General features: G+C 52.0%; 1 protein-coding gene across 2 annotated transcripts in view; it reads right to left on the reverse strand.

The window, feature by feature from the left end:
* Positions 1-19,450, reverse strand: part of MYO5B (myosin VB) — a 194,338-nt gene that overhangs the window by 85,449 nt on the left and 89,439 nt on the right. For both annotated transcript variants that reach the window (XM_056138147.1, XM_056138146.1), the window contains exons 3-4: positions 15,429-15,600; positions 12,821-12,965 (exon numbers count right to left, since the gene is read on the reverse strand). In XM_056138147.1, the coding sequence (XP_055994122.1) occupies positions 12,821-12,965; positions 15,429-15,600 (317 nt within the window). The remainder of the gene's footprint in view (positions 1-12,820; positions 12,966-15,428; positions 15,601-19,450) is intronic.

The following is a 19,450-nucleotide window of genomic DNA, read 5'->3' on the forward strand; positions in this document are numbered from 1 at the left end:
CAAAGACAATGCAACACTGGACTGAAAACAAAGGCGAGCTCCCAGCAGCCCCACAGAGCACCCCCATCCGTGGGTAATTAACCCTCTTCCAGGCTGCAGACAACTGGAACCTTTCAACTGAGTTCTGGCCAGTTCCGGCTGGTGGAAATTTAAGCCATGCAGCCTGGTTAGCCAAGTTCACGTGGGCGCCACCCCCACAGCAGCAGGTGTAAGGGCACACGTGCCCAGAAGAGACCCCCCCCCCACCAGCCCCCCACAGCTGGAAACCAGGCTTCCTCAGCTCAGACTGCAGGGACCTCAGCCTAGGGCCTCAGCAGTCTGCAGAATTCAGGGGATCCGTGAAGTCAGATGGGCTGAGAAGCACATCTTTAGTTTTCCTAAAATGCTCAGGAACACCATCACGATCATCCTGTTGTTCGTCGATTGCCTCAAGCAGGCACCAGTAATGTCTCCTTCGTCCTAGCCCTGAGATTCTAAAAAGTGCCACATTTAAGGCTCTTTCATTCAGGGTTAGGAGAATGAGACCCATCATTGTTACTGGTATCTGGCATAGTGGGTACACCACAGGGAGTTTGCCAGACTCCGCTGTGTGGGCAGGTTACATTCAGTAGCCTGCCAGGTTGTCCAAAGCAAGAATGAGATAATAAGACGTCTTCCGGGAGCTGGGTTTTATAGTCCTAAAATGCTAGGAACTAAATATTTCCTTCTGTCAAAAACATCTGCAAGGGCTGAGGAGAGAGTTCAAAGGGATGGAGCACAAGCCTGGAACTCGCAAGGTCTTTAGTATGACCCCCAGCTCCCCACAGCTTCTGGGGGACCCTGGTGGCCTCGGCAGCACATCACTCACCCAAGCTTCAAGCAGGCCGGCACCAGTGCAGGCCCCTGAGCACTGCTGGGGAAAGCACCCAACTGTGATATGCATTCGTATACACTCACATGCACGTGTAACTAAAACACAGAATTAGTAAAAGCCGTGCTTTTTACCACCTATCAGTTGCTACAGATACATCAAATATGTATTCCCACGCCTGCCTTAAAACATTGGTTATTAGAGGGCTAGAGAGATGGTATCAGAGGTAAGGAGTATACCTTGCATACCATGGAACCTGGTTTGATCTCTGGCATCACATGGCACCCCAAGCACCACCAGGGATCACTCCTGAGCACAGAGCCAGGAGTACCTCCTGAGCACCAATGGGGTTATTAGATCTGCCACTGGTGCATTAATAAGCAATGCCTTACAGGGAGTGAACGTATAAATGCCAAAATGATCTTGATAACTTCAATAGCATCTATCTTTGAAATTCCATAGATTATATTGGGTGCATTTGAGCGTGTTTAATAGAAGGAGGGGAAAAGTGAAGAAACCCCAAACGTCCCTTCTGAGAAAATCTCTTTGGCAGTGAGACCACCTCCTCCAGTGTCGGGGCTGAGGTCTGGGGGTGAGGCTGTGTTCACACTCCCTCAGTGCTTCTGCCTTTCCCGAGGACCTACTGGAACAGCCATCGGCTGTGTTGGTGGAGGTGGGGGCAGCTTCAGAGAGCCCTGAGGTATGGGGAGGGCTCCCCACAATGGCCTGTGTGGTAGCTCAGAGCATAAAATGAGGAAAGGGACATTCTAGTTGTGGATTTGTGGCAGACCAGTGGGCTGCATTTCAGTGCCAGCCAAGATGGTCCCTGGGGAATGCTAAGACTTTTTCAGCAAGACCCTGGGCCAGGCTGCTACTGCTGGCCTAAGGTGCCTTGAGAGTTAGCAGAGTGGACAGTCCACCCGCCCATTCTAGTGGGAAGCATCCCAATTTTCTCCCATGGCTGTGAAATCACGTTATGTGATTCGAGACCCGGGTCTGAGGCTGAATGTGCCCTGGTTATCTTGGGGGACTTACTCAGGAGGCCAAGAGGCGGGTGTGAGAGTCACTGTTGCAGACACCCCCCTCCCCTTGTCTCCACAAGGCTCCCACACTTCTGCATCCTGGGACGCATGCCAGCTCAGCTTGACCTCACGCCTTTCCACCCTCAGAGTCCTCCACCGACCGGCCCTGCCATCCAGCTTCCCTGACTTCAAGCCACTGAGCCTGAGGCCCAAGGTAGGGCAAGGCTGGGGGAGAGCACAGGAGCTGAGCACCGGAAGCATTGGGGCTGCCACCAGTTCCCAGTGGGTACCACGGTCAAACAGGAACGTGGGGCCTGCAGGTCCTGGACAAGCACTGCCTGAATGAGTGGCTGCCGGCCAGACACGAGGACTCAGATTCTGACGGTGGCTCAGGAAAGGTGCTGCTCCTGGTACTCACATGTGCCAGCTGGTTAATAAGTATGCCTGCGTGATCGTGTAGCACAATGATCACGAATCTCATTAGCCATGTTAGACCAATTCTGCTCCAGGCTTTATTCAGTCACAAAAATAAATGTGCAGTCGCAGTGTTTTGCCTACACAGCTTTAAAAAAATCAGAATCCCACTGGCAGGCATAAGTCCGCTGCCTGAGACAGCAGATAGCCCACTGCCCTGAGAATCCAGTTCTGCACCCAGAGTTCCAGGCAATGAGCCCAGGGGTCCCAAGGCAGGGAGAAGGGGGAAAATCAGGTGTGTGTGGGTTTGACTGCAAGGTGTTTGTTAGGCTGTAAAGTTTTTAAGATGTGATAAGAAAACCACGGAAACAAAGGAAAAAAGCAAATATCTGCAATCTGATTTCTCAGTTCCTTCATAAGAATGAGCCAGAGGCTTACCCAGACTCAAACGGGGAATGGGGCTGAGAGATAGACAGAACAGTGGGTACAGAGAATGTATACTGCAAGTTGGCCGTGCACATGGCTGACCCGGGTTTGATCCCCGACAGCCCATGTGGTCCTCCAAGTCTGCCAGGAGTGATCTCTGAGTGCAAAACCAGGAGTAAGCCCTGAGCATCAGCAGGTATGGTCCCAAAACAAAAAAGAAAAAGTGGGAACTAAGGTACCATGGATACTGGATGGGAGCTAATGGAGTTAAAGATTTCTGTCATGGTTCCCACAGGAGAAAGTTGTGGCCACAGGCCTATTCTGAGAGTAGAGCCAGAGGGTAAGCCAACAGGGACCCACCGCAGATGTGGGCATCTGCCCAGGTTCTTCAAGAACAACAGAGACCGGGCCAGGTGGAGCTGGCCTGTCAATGTCGCTCCCCTGAGCCTCACACAGCCTGGAGCACAGGAGGGAGGGAGCCGTGGTGGGAAGGAGGGAAGGAGGGAGTGGAGGGGAGAGAGGGAGACACGCCAAGCCAAGGAGTGAGGAACGCTCAGCTGCCCCCTCCAGAAGGAGTTCTAGATTCTTCTCTACTTCCTAGGCTTTCAGTCCCACCCCCTTCCCCATCCTGTCCACCCCCCCACGCACAAAGACATAAACAGACACAGAGACAAGACACATAGGGGCTAGAGCGATAGCACAGTGGGGAGGGCATTTGCCTTGCACGTGGCCAACCCAGGTTCGATTCCCAGCATCCCCCGAGCACCACCAGGAGTGACTCCTGAGTGCAGAGCCAGTAGTAACCCCTGTGCAATACCAGGTGTGACCCAAAAAGCAAAAACAAACAAAAAAAGACACATGTACATATCACATATCTAGACATACAGATGCAGACACCTGAGAGGACACCCAAAGGGAAATGGGCAGGTTGGGGCCTAGGCAGAGCCATCCTCAGCACACATGGGGCCCAGTGGTAGATCCGGAGTGGGCACCAGCACCCACCCCCCCAGGGACACCGTGTGCAGGGCATGCACAGAGGCAGGTTCTGAGAACAGAGCATGGCCGGCAGGCACTGGGAGTCGGAGCTTTCAACACAAAGGTGAAGGGCAAAAAAGTCGGCCCGGCCCCTTGAGCTCCACAGTCCACCCAGGTAGAACCACCGCCGGTAATGCCAAAGTCAGAGTTTGCTCGAGTTCCCCCACAAGAAGGCAGCCTCCCAGTCAACTGCACCAATGTCCAGTCCTTGCTTCTTTACACAGAATTCTCTCCACATCACCCTTCCTCGGTTTCACTGGCAAATCCCACCTACACCATCCAGCCTGTATTGTAGGTCTTTTAACTTTTTCTAGAAAATCTAAAAGTCCAGCTGGAAGTAGGTGACCCATTTTCCTCTGCTAAAAGGAAGCAGCAGGAGGGCTGGCGGGAAGCCCCTGGAACAAGAGCCCCCCCTACCTGTCCAGTTCTGCCTCCTTTCCTTCTGTCACCTGCGGGCCCTCAACTCAGTGTTCCTTCAGCCATGCACGGGACTGCTGTGTGCAGCCGTTGTTGCAGAGGGCACGTGTGCTTAGCAGACGTCGCCAACTTCAAGACAGTGCAGTTGGATTCTCAGCGAGGGCAGCTTGAGTTCTTTGTTGGCTGCACTGTATTCACGGGGCTCCTTGTGGGTGCAAAACCCCCATGTCTGTGGTTCTTGAGATACAGTGAATCACACCCCCGGGGTCTCCAAACACAGCTGAGACGCTTTAATGGGCTGTGAAAGACCCAATAATGAAAAACCAACCCATCGTTCATTAGGATGCTGAGGAGGACTGGCTCAGAAACATCTCACCTGGAAAGATGACTGAAGGATCCTCCTGCCTTGTCTCCGCCTACAGTACTACACAGCCACGTTCTCTTCACTGAACTTGCCAAGGCGTCTCCCCTACCTGCCACCCCTGCTAGAGATGTGAAGACAGCATGTGAAATCATTTCCATGCATGAACAGACAATACTTCGGTGCAACCCTGAGCTGTAAAGAGAGCAGCCCCAGGTAAGACACCCCTACTTTGTTGAGAGATTCACAGACCTCTTCAATTCCTGGAACTGGGCTAGAGAGAACCAAGATCTTAGTTCTCACCATTCCTAGTGATTCTTCCATACCTGTTCTCTCTAGTACTTTAAAATGGGGCCTGGCCCTGCTCCCTGCCCTCAAGGCCCCGAGCTGCCACCCACGAATGCCTCCTCCAGTTCCTGAATGGCCATGATCCCAGAGGCACACAAACCAACCTCAGAACCCAGCAGTTTTGGACAGTAATCCCTCCAGACTTATTACTAAAACATCAGAAATCCAAAATTGCATGGCCACACTAGCGGCTGGAGGCATCATCACTGTCACTGTCACTCTCCTCCTGTTGTTCATCGATTTGCTCGAGTGGGCCCAGTAACATCTCCATTGGAGACTTTGTAGTTACTGTGTTTGGCATATCGAATATATCACGGGTAGCTTGCCAGGCTCTGCCATGCGGACGAGATACTCTCGGTAGCTTGCCAGGCTCTCCGAGAGGGGCAGAGGAATCAAACTCGGGTCGGCCATGTTGGCCGCGTACAAGGCAAATGCCCTACCGCTGTGCTATCCAGCTCTTCATAATCAGCAATAGAAAACATTATCTAATGATGTCTTTTTGGCAGGTCTGATTGTTGGGGAAAATTCCAAACAATAATGATGGGTCTTATGTTGTAATATTGAATGTGATCAACGTAGAGAGAGAGAGAGAGTAAAGTGGAATTCTACCACAATACAGGCTGAGGGCCTCTATTGCAAACTACAACACACCAAAGGAGAGAGAGAGCAAAAGGGAATGCCCTGCCACAGAGACGGGGTGGGAGGGATACTGGGATCATTGGTGGTAGGGAACGGGCATGGGTGGAGGGATGGGTACTCGATCATTGTGTAACTGGAACGCAAGCACGAAAGTTTGTACCTCATGGTGTTTCACTAATAAAAAAAAATTGAAAAATAAAATGGGACCTGGGGGACAGAGAGATAGTACAGTGGGTAGGGCGCCATTTGCCTTGCATGTGGGAGAGCTGTGTTCAACCCTCAACACCCTGCATGGTCCACAGAGCCTGCCAGGAATGATCCCTGAGCAACAGCAGGTGTGGTCCAAAGACCAAAAATTTTTTTTAATAAATAAAAAATATAACAGAGCCCACAGAAAAGTGGCTAAGAGTGAAGAATCAAATATGGGATACAGGAAACAACAAGCATCCAAATGCACACTAGCCTATGGGACTCCATCCCACTCCACAATCACAGCCAACACTTCAGTTTACTCTTCCACGGACAGTGTGAGGTAAGTTAAGTATCCCCTTACAGGCACAGGAAACCACCCATCCAATGAGGCCTCTGTGGTCAAGGCACACCCCACACTGCCTAGGCGAGTCCCATCCACTCCATGTCCCCCGGCATCAAGACCAACAGAGAGTGCAGTGTCAGGGACATGGGCAGGGTCTCCCATGGAAGACCCTTTGGCCATGGCCACTGAGCAGCCAAGGGAAGGACAAAGAGAAGCTGAGGTAGCCCCCAACAGGCATGCCTTCAAGCCCTAGGGCCTACACCTAGGGCACCATGTGAAAAGCGGTCCTGAGTGGAAGTCTAGAAGCCCTGTCCTAGAAGAGGGGACCTCATAATGCCTTCACCCAAGTGACCGTGTGTGTTTCAGGAGTCGCATCAGGGGCTCTCCATGGAGGGAGCAACAGGAATCAGACTGGAGAAAGGACAAGTGCACACAAAAGGGAGGAAAGACCTCTGCACTGGGCTGCTCAGCCAGAAGTGCTCATATGAGAAGAGGATGATCAGACACCCAGTGGGACAGAGAACCAGGCAGCAGGAGCACATATGACTAACAACCTGATGGCAACCAGCTGAAGACCCACTCTTGACTTACTGAGACTCGCTGAAGACCTGCTAAAGACCCACTGAAAATTCACTGAAGACCCCTGAAGACTCACTGAAGACTCAGTGAAGACCCACTGCAGACCCACTGAAGATGCACTAAAGACTCGCCGAAGACCCACTGATGACCCACAGACAACCAAAGGCTGAGGAAGAAGGCTCACTGAAAGCTCACTGAAGACCACACTGTACAGGTCCAGCTGGGGCACATGCCTATGCCATGTCTCCTTGGTAGCCCCCGCAAACCCCTACTGAGGGCAAAGTTATTCTAAGCTAGCCTGGATCCCCAGCACAGCAGTGTCTGGGGGTGAGGACTCACCACGCACCTTCCCTTGCACACCAACTAGAAGGCACCTTCAAAGAGAGACATTCACAGAGCTTAAGTCCACGTGCACTCAGCACATGCTCATCTGAAGAAGGTTAATCCAACCCTTTTCAACTGATGGGCAGCTTTCTGGAAGCGGGTCAGGGATCACGAGGCTTTGCCTTCCCAAGTCTGGGCATAAGGGAAGCGAATTCATTCCCATTATCTCTTTTTTTTTCTTTTTGGGTCACACCTGGCGATGCACAGGAGTTACTCCTGGTTCATGCACTCAGGAATCACTCCTGGCAGTGCTCGGGGGACCATATGGGATGCTGGGAATTGAACCTGGCTCAGCTGTGTGCAAGGTAAATGCCCTACTCCCTGTGCCATTGCTCCAGCCCAATTCCCATCATCTTTTGGCCATGGGTGTCCCACCTCTGCAGCTCAGGCTAGGATGGTGACCGAGCTGGGCAGCTGCTGAGAGCTTTGCTTTGAAGTCTCCAACAGTGTTCCTCAAGGAAGGACGCCAAGCGCTTTCTCCCTCTCCCTCTGCAGGGCTCTGCTCTGAACAAAGAGCTGAGGGGCTCGGACGGACTCCCTCCAAGCCCCTGAGTCACACAGGTAGCTTCCAACTCCCACAAGCACCGCTGACACTGACTCTAGGACCCTGTGTGCTGGGGAGGTGTGACATGAGCAGCTTGAAATCTAGAGTCTCTGGTGCAGCTGGAGCAGAGCTGAGCTGAGTCAGCATGGAGGGCGCCCCACCACAGAGCAAGCGGGCTTCCCAATCCTGCCACCGTCCCCGCTCCCAAACCCACTCTCAGCCCTCAGTCGGACTTTGGGGTCAGAAGCACATGTTCTGCATTTCCATGTGTGATGGTGTGATGCGAAACAGCAAACCCCCTTCTCGAGAAGAAACCCATGTCCTCAAGGCAGGCTGGCAACCCCTTAGGAACACCTACAAACCTAACTGCAAACACAAACGGATTTTTGAAAAGGTCTAAGAGAAATCTGTGGGTGACATCGAAACAGCCTTTATACTGCTCACTTGGCCCCAAGGGCTATAGGGCTCTCTGGTGGTCTTTAACGGAAATCCAAGTCAGCTTTGTTGTTTTTCATTTTTTTTAATTGTGAAGGCCACATCCGGAGGTGTTCAGATGATTCCCGTGGTGCCCAAAGGAGCCAGTGGTTTCAGGGAGCTGAGCTGGACTTCCCTGTGTGGGGCACGTACACTTGCCCTCCAACTTAGCTCTGAATTCCCTTCCAGATAGCAGGGGATGCCCATGCAGGGTCTCAGAGTGCCTCCCAACAGTACCATTATGGCTGCCATTCGATATCCTCCCCAGGGCTTTTTAATGGCCAACTCCTTTCAATGAACCAGCTTATGCCCTGGACCTTATATTTTATCCCTGCTACTGAGAGGCAGGGCTGGAGCAATAGCACAGCGGGTAGGGTGTTTGCCTTGCATGTGGATGACCTGGGTTCGATTCCACCATCCCTCTCAGAGTGCCTGGCAAGCTACAGAGAGTATCATGCCCGCACAGCAGAGCCTGGTAAGCTCCCTCTGGCATATTCGATACGCCAAAAACAGTAACAAGCTTCACAACGGAGATGTTACTGGTGCCCACTCGAGCAAATCGATGAACAATGGGAGAACAGTGCTACAGTGCTACTGTGAAAGGGAGGCCCCAGTGCCAAGGGAGGCTCACTCAACTCAGACCTGCCCCAAGTCACACAGTGGGGACATGCTGAGAACTCTGGGTGGCCCAGGTCACAGCCTGGGCCCTGCTCTGGGACACCTCACTCCTAATTACTTCCGCCCCCCATCTGTACATATGACAGGATGTAACTCTGCCTCCGTCTGCCAGGATGTCAGCATGGAGACAGGTCATTGGAACAGAAGGGGAGAGGGCGGCTAACACGGCATGAAAGGCATCAGCGCCGTGGCCAGCGGCAAAGCCATCTCCCGCTGTTCAGCTTCACAACGTATTAGCGTTTCTCACTGCAAAGTGTTTCAGACACTTCGGGAACGAGACCTCAGCCTCATATCACCACCACTGAGTTCCCAGAAGAGCCCGAGGTGGGGGAGGGCGACTCTGACTACAAGAAAGCACTGAGGGCCACGCCGCCCACACGCTGCTCCCCACCTGGCCTGGGGTGTGCCGGGCACACCCTCTGAACAGTGTCCCTTTCACAGCAAGCAGCGAGGGGCAGGCCCAGGCAGCCTCCTGTGTCCCTGGAGGCAGGGAAGCTGGCAGGGAGCCAGAGGTCTGTGGCACCCGCCCCTCCACTGTGGGACTCCAGGTCACAGCTGTGGCACCCTACGTCCGTCTCCTGACTGGCTGCCGAGGGGAGACTGTCCGGTCCCTCAGGGAATCCGTGTGGGTCAGCGCCACTGCTGCACCAGCGCAGCCACTGGAGAAACCAGGCGTCCCTCGGAGACACTGGCCGAGACCATGGAAAGCCCAAGTACCAGCAGGAACCCATTCTGCATCCCCTGAAACTCAGTAACACAGGTGCAGGAGGAGGACAGCGCAGCTGCCGGGGAGTTAGAAGCCAGGGAGACAGAGCTCGCACCTGGGGCCATCAAGGAGGGCAGGATGGGGCCAGACTTCAAAGATACAAGAGGGCACTCCTGCGAGCACATGCGCTTCCTCACCCTGGACACCCATTTCCCAGGGGCTCCCCCTGGAGGGCCTTCCGATTCTCCAGACTCTTCATGCTGCGGGGACCCCAACCAAGCACACGTCCCCTCTGGGGACCCCCCTGGGTGATGAGTCAGAGCTCCCCCTTCTGCTGCAGCCGCAGACCAGAGTCTCCTCAATCACTCACACCAGTGAGGGTGGTTCCAGCTCCCCCTCCCCCATCCTGGCTCTGCACTGCAGGACGACCCCCCACGGCTCCCCAGACCCTGGGGGAGCAGCCAGATGGGAATGTGTGTGCTCCATTACCTTGGCGACCTGAGCAAAGAAAGGGCTTGGCAACATCTCTCACCCCCAGCAATGGGACACAAAACCACAACGCAGGGAGGCAGCCCAGCCAGCGGCTCCCAGCAGCCTGGCTGCAAATGGTGCGAGGCCTATCGATGCCTGAGTCTCACTCTGCATGTGGGAACGGCCACGGCGAACCCGCTGGCACTTGTGACACGCCAGGTCCTTGGCAGCCCTGAAGGGGTGAGCATGGTGAATGCGGGGGTCATGGGGGTCAAACAGGCTGGGTCTGGTGTGCAGCCTCACCCAGAGACTGGTCCTCATAGCCTCAGAGAGTTGTTTAAGATCCTTTCAACTCAAATGCTCCTCTGGTAGGTGGGGCTGGTGAGAGGTGCTGGCCCACCAGATACACAGAGAACAAGTCCCAGCTGCCCTTGCCGGAAACTCCCGTGATGGCCCTGAAGTGGTGCTGTGGGAGACCCCTCAGCCTGCATGCATGATGGCACCCATCCCAGCACCGGGAAAATAAAAATCTGCGGCTTGAGTGATAGTAAAAGCAGGTAGGGCATTTGCTTGCATGCATCCAACCTGGGTTCCATTCCCGGCATCCCCTATGGTCTCCTGAGCACTGCCAGGAATAATTCCTGAGTGTAGAGTCAGGAGTAACCTCTGAGCATCACCAGGTTCGACCCAAATCACACCCGCCACCCACACACACACCCAAAAAGAAAGTTTGTGAGCTCTCTTGAGGATTTAGATTTATGGCCCAGAGAAGTAGTACAGGAAGTAAGGTGCTTGCCCTGCATGCAGTCATCTCCAGTTCAACCCCCAGCCCTGTGAATGGTCCTCTGAGCACCTCTGGGTGTGAGTCAAACTCCCACCCCAAGTAAGGGGAACGTTTGTCCCTCTCTGCTTAGCCACAGACACATTATTTGCAGAAGACTCAAAGCGTCTCTGCGGTGCTCCTTTCCTTCCAACAGCATCAGAACAGAGAGACAGGAACAAAGAGGAAGGAGGCTCAATCAGGAAAGCTGTTCTCTGAACATTCCCTGGTCACTGTCTCCATCTCTATCAGCTCTGAGATGTCCCACTGCTCTGGGCCTGCAAAGCCCAGAGTGCTACACAGAATATTAGCCTTGGAGATAATTTTTGTTTTGTCCTGGTTTGGGGCCACACCTGGAGGTACCCAGGGCTTACACCTGGCTCCGTGTTCAGGGATCCCTCCTGGCAGTGCTTGTGGGACCATATGTGGTACCAGGGATTGAACTCGGGTCAGTCATGTGCAAGGCAAGCACCCTACCCACTATACTATTGCTCTGTCCCAAGTCTGAGAGATGATCTTGGAAAACTTTTTGTGTCTAAACACGCTGGATCTGACGTGAACTGAGTCAGAGTCTCCAAAGGCTTAAGTCATTCACTTGAGATCCTGGAACCTGATGCTTCCTCCAGCTGTTTAAGGCTACGTTAAGGCTGACGGTGCCAGGCTGTGCCTACCTGGCCTACATCATTCATTCCACAATGTGTGAGTCAACATGGGTGATGTCTTCCAGCTTTCCAAGTTGCCAGGGAAGAAGATCTGGACTAGAAATACAAGCCCTCCTCTTTCCCGCATCTGCACCATCCAGATTCTGCTGGGGCATCTGATGTACAGCTCGGAATTCATAACAGAGACCTCAGCTGCTGACAATACAAGTTATTCAGAAATAGTGCTCTCCTAGGACCACATGTGCTGGCCCCGTGCTGCTCACGCGTGTTTGTGAGCAAAAGCTGCCTGGGAATTTCAGCAAAATTCTTTGGCCCCCACCCCGGGACTCTGCAGGGAAAATGAACACAAATCTTTTAAAACCTTCAATAAAACTTGTAGGAAAGCGATTCCTGGTCCAACTTTCACAAGCAAACCTCTTTGGAGTCCAAATGTGTGACCCGAGGTAAAACCCTCATGCCAGTACCCTGGATTCTTACAGGCCACTTCCAGGAGGGGTGAAAATGAGGCCTAGGAAAGGGAAATGAGCCAAGGGCGGAACAACCCAGGGCTAAAAACTTTCGGCATGGACCAACAGAGGCAGCAATGAATGTGAGTCTGTGAGCTTTTGGGGGCTTGAGTGATAGACAACCAGTAACAAGTGTAAAGCAAGGGGCTAGGAGGTTCTCAAAACTATTAGGAAGCTTAAAAGATCTTCGATGATGAAGACAAGAGAAAGAAAAAGAAGCCTTAGATAAAGCACTGCAATCGTGGAGAGAGAACTGGGGTGAAACCCAATCAAGGATCAATCACCCTGAAGTGGGGTCACACACGGGCAGCACAACCCCTAACTTGGTTTCAGGTTGATAGGGACACTCCCCTGGGGGGCAGGGGGAGTCCTCCCCACTGAGGAAGCCCATGAAGACATACAGGACACTCACATTCAGTCCTGCTCTGACACGCACATTCACATGCTCACACGCCCTCGAGCCAATGGAATCCCCTAGCCCACTTCTAGGTAATTCCAGATCACCTGACCTTTCAGAACTAGAACAAGAGCACAAATGAGTCCCACGTTAAGTGTCTCAGCAGGAACTCACTTCCAGACCATTAGATTCAGTGTTACAGAGTCCTGGTCACTCTTACAGGGGTCTCTTAGTGAGAGCCCTGAAATGAATGGATGGGGGATGTCAAGTGAATCCACTGCCCTGGTGGGGAGAAGGATGGTCAGAGCGGGGGAGGGGCCGGTGACCCAGAGGGAGCGCCGTGTAGCAAGCCGATGTTCTCCCAGCCTTGCAATAGGTCTCTCAAAACAGGGAGGCCGGGAGTGCTGTGCAGAGACTGAGCACAGGGCCCATCTGTTTCCAGGACATTCCTCGATTCCAGCATCTCTACCAAAAGGAGCAGTCATGGAAGGCGGGAGTTCCCCTGAGGCCCCCAACAATCGTGAAGAGACCAGAGACCACAGTCACTCTTACCTGGCCATCTGCTTATAGGCCTCTTCCGCCACAGCAAAGATGTGGGGGTCCATGTCCCCCATGTTCTGGCCGCTGTACGCATAGATGACATCTTGTCCGTAGATTGGCAACTGTTCGTAAGGATTGATGGCAACAAGCACGATACCTGCGGGAAGGCAAGGCCGTCCGTCAGGCAGAGCAGGGCACACTGATTTCTCTCTTTCCCTCTGCGTCAGGGACTACACCCAGAGGTGCTCCGGGGCTGCTCCCCGTTCAGTGCTCCAGAGCTGCTCGTGGCAAAGCTCAGTGATCTTCAGGGATCTAACTCAGACCTCCACATACAAAGCGTGGCTCTGCCCTTGGAGTGCTCTCTCTGATCCGGCCACCAATTATTTTAAGGTTGCATTGAATCTCAGGACAGAGAGGAAAAGGATGAGTCTTAGCCAACACACAACAAAATCAAGCAGTCATGTTAGCATGACACCAGTCCCAGGCCCTGGTGGAGAATAACAGGGTAGTGCTGGGAACCAGAATCCGGAACGCTGGAGCCCAAGGTGGATGCCGCCCCTGGGCAGACCTCCAAGAAGAATTTCCCCTAGAGGAAGAGCTATATTTATGTTTTTATTTATATTCATTTAAACCCATGTCTCTATTTATGCTTAACTAAACCTGTTTATATTTTACCAACACCTTCAGCTATGGAAAAGTCTAATCCAACTAAAGAATGTTTATAGTTCTCCTGATGTTTATTGCTTCTAATCAATAAATACTTTGAGCTGAGGCCAGTTGGGGCTCTCTGTCCTGGAGGCTAAGAGCTTTTACTCTTTTATTTCTGTCGCTTTTCTTAATCCTCACAGTGCCCCTGCTTCAGGTCTGTTCACTTGGGGCTGGTCCCTGACAGGGCAGATCTCCAAATATTCTAGAGCAGTGTTAGAGCAGTGCTCCTTAAACCAGCCAGATGGCCCCTGGACGGCCCCAGGATCATCCAAGGGGGCCACAGGTGAAAACTGCAATAAGTGGGGAGGGCGGCAATGGAGGAGACTGGACGGCCAACCAGTGGGACCGGGGGGTAGGGGACACAGGATACAAGTTCAGAAGAGGCCAGAGTTTGGGAAAGGCTGAGAATGGAATGAATGTGAACTCAGACAGACAGACACACACACACACACACGCACACACACACACATACACACCCCAAGCTGGACTCAAGAGAGCGGTGTGAAGCCCATTGGGATTGGAGAGCTAGGGGTGACCCCTCTGCCAGGCTGTGGCAACATGGGAGACATCACCTTGCATGCTTCAGACCCTGGGCTCGATCCCTGACACTGTGGGAGGTTGTTTGTCATGTTTTTCTGGTATCGGGCCCTGAGTTCCCGTGTTTCCCTAACGGGCTGGGCTCTCGTGGAACAAAGAGGGAGCCTGTGAATTCTGGGCTCAGCAGATGGCCAGCACAGTGGGAGGGCAGAGGGGCATCCCTAAGGAAGCCCTGCAGATGCTCTCTTGAAGGAAAAGTCTCTTTCACAGCCAAGCGGGAGCCATTCATCTCTTTCTCCGTGAAAGGGAGTAGAGTTTGTTTCATCTTCTACAAGAAGTGAAAACTTTTGCGCTCTTTGGAGGCTCTAAGAGGCTCTAATGGCTTTATTCCTTTCAGCAGAGGTTGTCTGGGGAATGCCCTCTCCAGCTGGACTCTGGCATGCTAAATTTGCAGGCCTAGCCACAATGCTCACCTCCACTGAAGTCTTAAGGAAAGGCTTCCAAACCCGAGACATGCTTCGAAGGCTTCTGACCACTCGGACCCTTCCCCCCTGCATCATCCCAGACAAGACCCGAATTCTGAAGGAACTCAGCAAAATTTGCAATGTGGGCAATTAAGATGAAAAAATTTTAAAGCAAAAGAGTGAAATTCAGGAAGCCAAGTTTAAATCATTGACTGTAGCTTCTGCCCATGAATTCAACAGATTGGCTTTGGGGTGTGGGAGTAGCTTCCAAAAAGTAATCAGGAGGCCCAAAGATGCCATCAGTGATTCCCAGCCAACCAGAGGCCCAAGAGCCCGGTGCTGCTCTGGCGCTGTGGTCCCAGGGATTCCTCAGGCATCTTGGCGGTGCTAGTGCCCCCAGGGCTATACCCAACAATGCCTGGGGACACGCAGTGCTGGGAACCGAACCTGGGTTGGAGACATGGAAGGCGTGCACCCTAACTGCCACACTATCTCTCCAGTCCTGAATTCAAAGATACTTGTCCAGCACCAGCTTTGTGCATGGGGGAATGGGAGGGTCAGCGGGAAAGGCAGCTGTTTCTCAAGAGGAAACAGCAGGGGTGTATTCACAGGAGTGTGTGGGTTGGGGACTCAGACACCAGAGGAAGGGCCCCTGGGAAGCTCCAACCCCTAACCTGAGTCTGGGGCACAGCCACCTCAGCTCTGGGAGCTGTGAGTGCCCCTACCAGGCCACAGTGTGGGCCAGAGCCTAACAAAGCCACACTCTTTGGCTGCAAACCTGTCCAGCATCTGCTGAGCCATGAGAGTGAACTTGGGGGTCTTCGCTGCCACAGTCAAGCACGCTGAGCCTACAGATAGAAGAAGCTTCAAGTGTATGCAGCCGGAATGCATCCCCCTGACCCCCCACTTACCGCAGTATGTGTAGATGTGGTTGGACTCCAGGAACCGGACCTTCAAATTATGCAGAACTGCAGGCTCGTGAAGATAGCTTAGGGCAGTGAGGTCATTCTCACCCACCAAGATATCTGGGTTCCGCAAGAAGGGCAGCTGGTTGCTCTGGACATCAATGGGGATTTCCTGAACCTGAAGAGATGTGGAGTGTCACACGCAATGGCAATTACAAACCCGCATTCCACGTCGAGTCTCGTTGGCTTGGGTCACTGTCCTACCTTGTCCGTAAATGAGAAAACCACATTTCAAAGTAAGGGAAATGGAATGAAACACACATCTGGTTTGAAAAGCCCAGCCCAAGCAGAAAATGTTGCTGGGGAGATAGTCCTTGGGGCAAGGTGCTTGCCTTGCAATACCGCTGAGGTGCACTCAAGCCTGGGCACCAGAAACGGGGTCCAAGCATGGCCAGGGTCCCTCCTGAGCACAGGGCCAGGAATAGTTCCTGCACTCACCTGCTGTGGCCCAAAGGTACCCCACCAAATGACAGATGTGCCACTAACCACAATCCCGGGGCCCTCAAGTGCAGGGTCACAACCTGATTTAGTACACGCCCCACTGAGTAAGTGTGGGGAGCGCCAATGGGTCTTTGCTCCCAGGGCCATTCGTGGGGCTCGACCTGTCCCCCCGCCAGGAACCTCCTTTGGTTGTCCCCACTTCGTGTGGGTGGTTCTCCACTCGCTTTCCCGTCCACCAACACATGCTTATTTTATATGGATGATCTCAGAACTGATGAACTATCCTGCAGAAGAGCCTTCACGTTGTCCATACATCCGCCCCCCTCCCCCCACACACACAAGCTACCTGTATATAAGTTCATCTGGGGCAAGCATTTCACCTTGGCTTGGCTACAACAGGAGATTGGAGGATGTGTGTGTGTGTGTGTGTGTGTGTGTGTGTGTGTGTGTGTATGTCTGTGTGTGTGTGTTCAGGAAATATAATTACACATCTCCAGGGAAAATCTCAAATGCAAGGTGTTATCTTCTGTTCTTAACACAGCACTGAGACTATGCAACTACTCAAAAATGCTTATTGGCAGGATTCATTTATAATTCTGCCTACTCTTCGACTTAAACGCATCAGCTTAATTAATAAGACGATGGTGGTAGTGTTTAACGTTTAAGCAAGAACGTGGCAGCTCTCTTTCCACATTTAACCTGCATTATTTCTTGCAAATTTCTTAATTATCTGTGAGCTACTAAAAATTATTCCCCAAACACAGTTCATGTCTCAGGAGCTCAGGGGAGGGGCTTGGGATTCTCAGTTTCCTAAAAGAACTTGCCCAAGTAGTTTGATTATGAGAACTATGGATCCTATTTTGAGAACACTATTTGATACAAATCTTTCAGGATATTTTATAGACATAGCCTCAATTTGCTGAGATATTAGTTTTTAAGAGAATATAAATATCAGTGCCCTCTCCTCTTCCAATTTTCTTTTATTCTTTTTAAAATTTATTTTTACTGTCATCTAGGTAATACAGTTACAACAGTGCTAACACTGGGGTTGGGGAGAGAGTACAGGGGGTAAGGTGCCCACATTGCAGTTGACCCTGCTTCAATCTCCAGCATCACAATATGGTCCTCTGAGAACCATCAGGAGTGAACCCTGGGGCATAGAGCCAGGAGTAAGCTCTGAGCACCACTGGCTGTAACCCCAAATCCCAGGATTAAAATAAACAAACAAACAAAACAACAGTGTTAGCATTTAGCTGTAAAGAGTTACAACATCCACCACTACCAGTGCCCAAGACCCTTTACCACCTGTCCTTAAGTCACCTCTAGTCCAAATCTTCCTTTCCCCACAGAGACCCCTCCCCGCTCATGGTTTGGTGTCAAAACTTTACAGACAAAGGCAAAGGGATTGTCATCACACTATCCCTATTTTCAGGGTCTTGTGCTACTAGACCTGAAGGTATATGACAAATGGCCACAATTAAAGCATTACAGTTGTGGAGCTAATGTAGGCAAACAGGGCGGAGAGGTGGGCAGCAGGCTGGGCACTGGCTCCACACGCAGGAGGCCCATGTCCAAGCCCTGGCACCTCACAGTGCCCGAGCACCACTGCAGAAGCAACCCCAAGCAAGCAGCCAGAGTAGCCCCTGAGCACCACTAGGTATGACCCCTCCTGCCCCCCAAAACAAATAAACAACAACAAAAATCTGGGAAGAATATCTGCAGGGAATGGCAGCTCCAGAAACACAAGGAAACACACATGAGGACATCTGTGAGAACATTACAATAGCATTGAAATGATTAAAAGGAATCTTTCACATAATAGTAGCAGATGAACTAGCAGTCATTTAGGGGGGAAAAAAATCAAACCAGCGTTCTACCCTCATGCCTCACACCAAGACTAAATTTAGGTAGAAGAAATGTGAAAAAGAAAGAGGCATTGGTAACATGTGGGCAGACACTGGTTTTCCTTCCGGAAGTCCTTTCAGTGCGACAATGCTGGTGGATGCCACTGGGGGCTCACGCCTGAAAGTGGTTCAATGAACACCACACGCAATGCTGGTGTCAGTGCATTAAGGCCTGACGCGAAAGCTGAAGAAACACACCCCTATGTTTGTCACAAGACGAAGCGCTGCAGAGTGCAGGGAAGTGGACGGGGGTCTCCACCACACAAAAGAACAATCTTAACGTCACAGGCCTTTTACCAAGTCGCTGAATGTAACACAGTAATTAACAGGAAATAAGGGGACAACTCTCCCACTTGGTCTGAATTTTTTTTTTAATCAAGCTTCTTGATTTTTCTTTTTTTATTTCCCTTCTCCCTGACCCCTGCCTTTTTTGCTGTTGTTGTGAAGACCAGAGGGTGTACACACACTTGGGATCTGTCCACACACTCCTGCTGCCCTGTCCCCCTGTCCATGAGCTCCTGCTGCCCTGTCCACACTATCCAAGTGCTCCTGCTGCCCTGTCCGTACTCGCCTGGCTGCAGGCACAGGAAACGGTGCCCCAGGATCTCAAGCAGCAGAGCAGCCAGGACTATACTTGGTGCATGTGGGCAGCGCAGGGGAATGAATTCACAGCCCTACGCAGCAAGCAGCACCTTTGCATGGAGCCATCCCCGAGCCCCCCAACTCAGCCTTCACTCAGGAGGCACAGAAAGAGAAGAAGCTCACGGTGTCGCCGTTGGGGAGTGCGTGAGTGCAGGACCCAAGAGGAAGGGGGTTGGCCTGGGTTCTCTGCAGAGACTCCACCCCTGCCTGCCTGTGCTGAAACCATGTAGGGGCAGTTGGAGGGGACCTTGGGGGGTCACTTTCTGCTGGTTCACTTAAAGAAGGCAGATATCCAGGAGATACTGAGTGGTTTTTCTTTTCCCAAAAAGGGGGAGGCAGGCCAGAAAAAATTGGGCATCTCTGCTCTGGGCAACCAGGCCCACCACCCTGGACTGCTGGGAGAGTCTTTCCTGAGGGAAGAATGTTTCATCGACATGTGCTTCTCTTGAGCCGCAGGAGAGAAACTTACAGGTCAGAAAAGACATCGATTCGGGAGCTATAAATAGTTTCAGTGAACCATGACAAAGGCCTGTATGTACAGTCAGGGAGGGATGCCCAGATTTTCTGCTGAATTTTTAAAAAGCAGAATAAGGGCTGGAGAGATAGCACAGCGGGTAGGGCGTTTGCCTTGCACGCAGCCAACCCAGGTTCAATTCCAAGCATCCCATATGGTCCCCTGAGTGTGCATCGCCAGGTGTGACCCAAAAAGCAAAATTAATTAATTAAAAATTTAAAAAAATAAAATTATAAAATATCCAACAGGACTCCATTTCTATAAAGTTGTCACTGAAGCTGTCCGGAACAGCACGCCCAGGACAGAGGCACTCAGAGGCTGCTCTCCTTCCTCAACTACACAGATCCCAGAGCTGGACCTTTCTCGTTTCTTTTTCTATATTAACGGAGGCTCTTTCTGGGAAAAGCTCCTTTTTATCGAACGTTCTCCACAGAGACCAAATAACACAAGTCTCATGTAGATGCAGA

This window comes from Sorex fumeus, unplaced genomic scaffold, assembly GCF_029834395.1.
Source record: "Sorex fumeus unplaced genomic scaffold, SorFum_2.1 ptg000128l, whole genome shotgun sequence".
In the NCBI taxonomy this organism is placed as follows: domain Eukaryota; kingdom Metazoa; phylum Chordata; class Mammalia; order Eulipotyphla; family Soricidae; genus Sorex; species Sorex fumeus.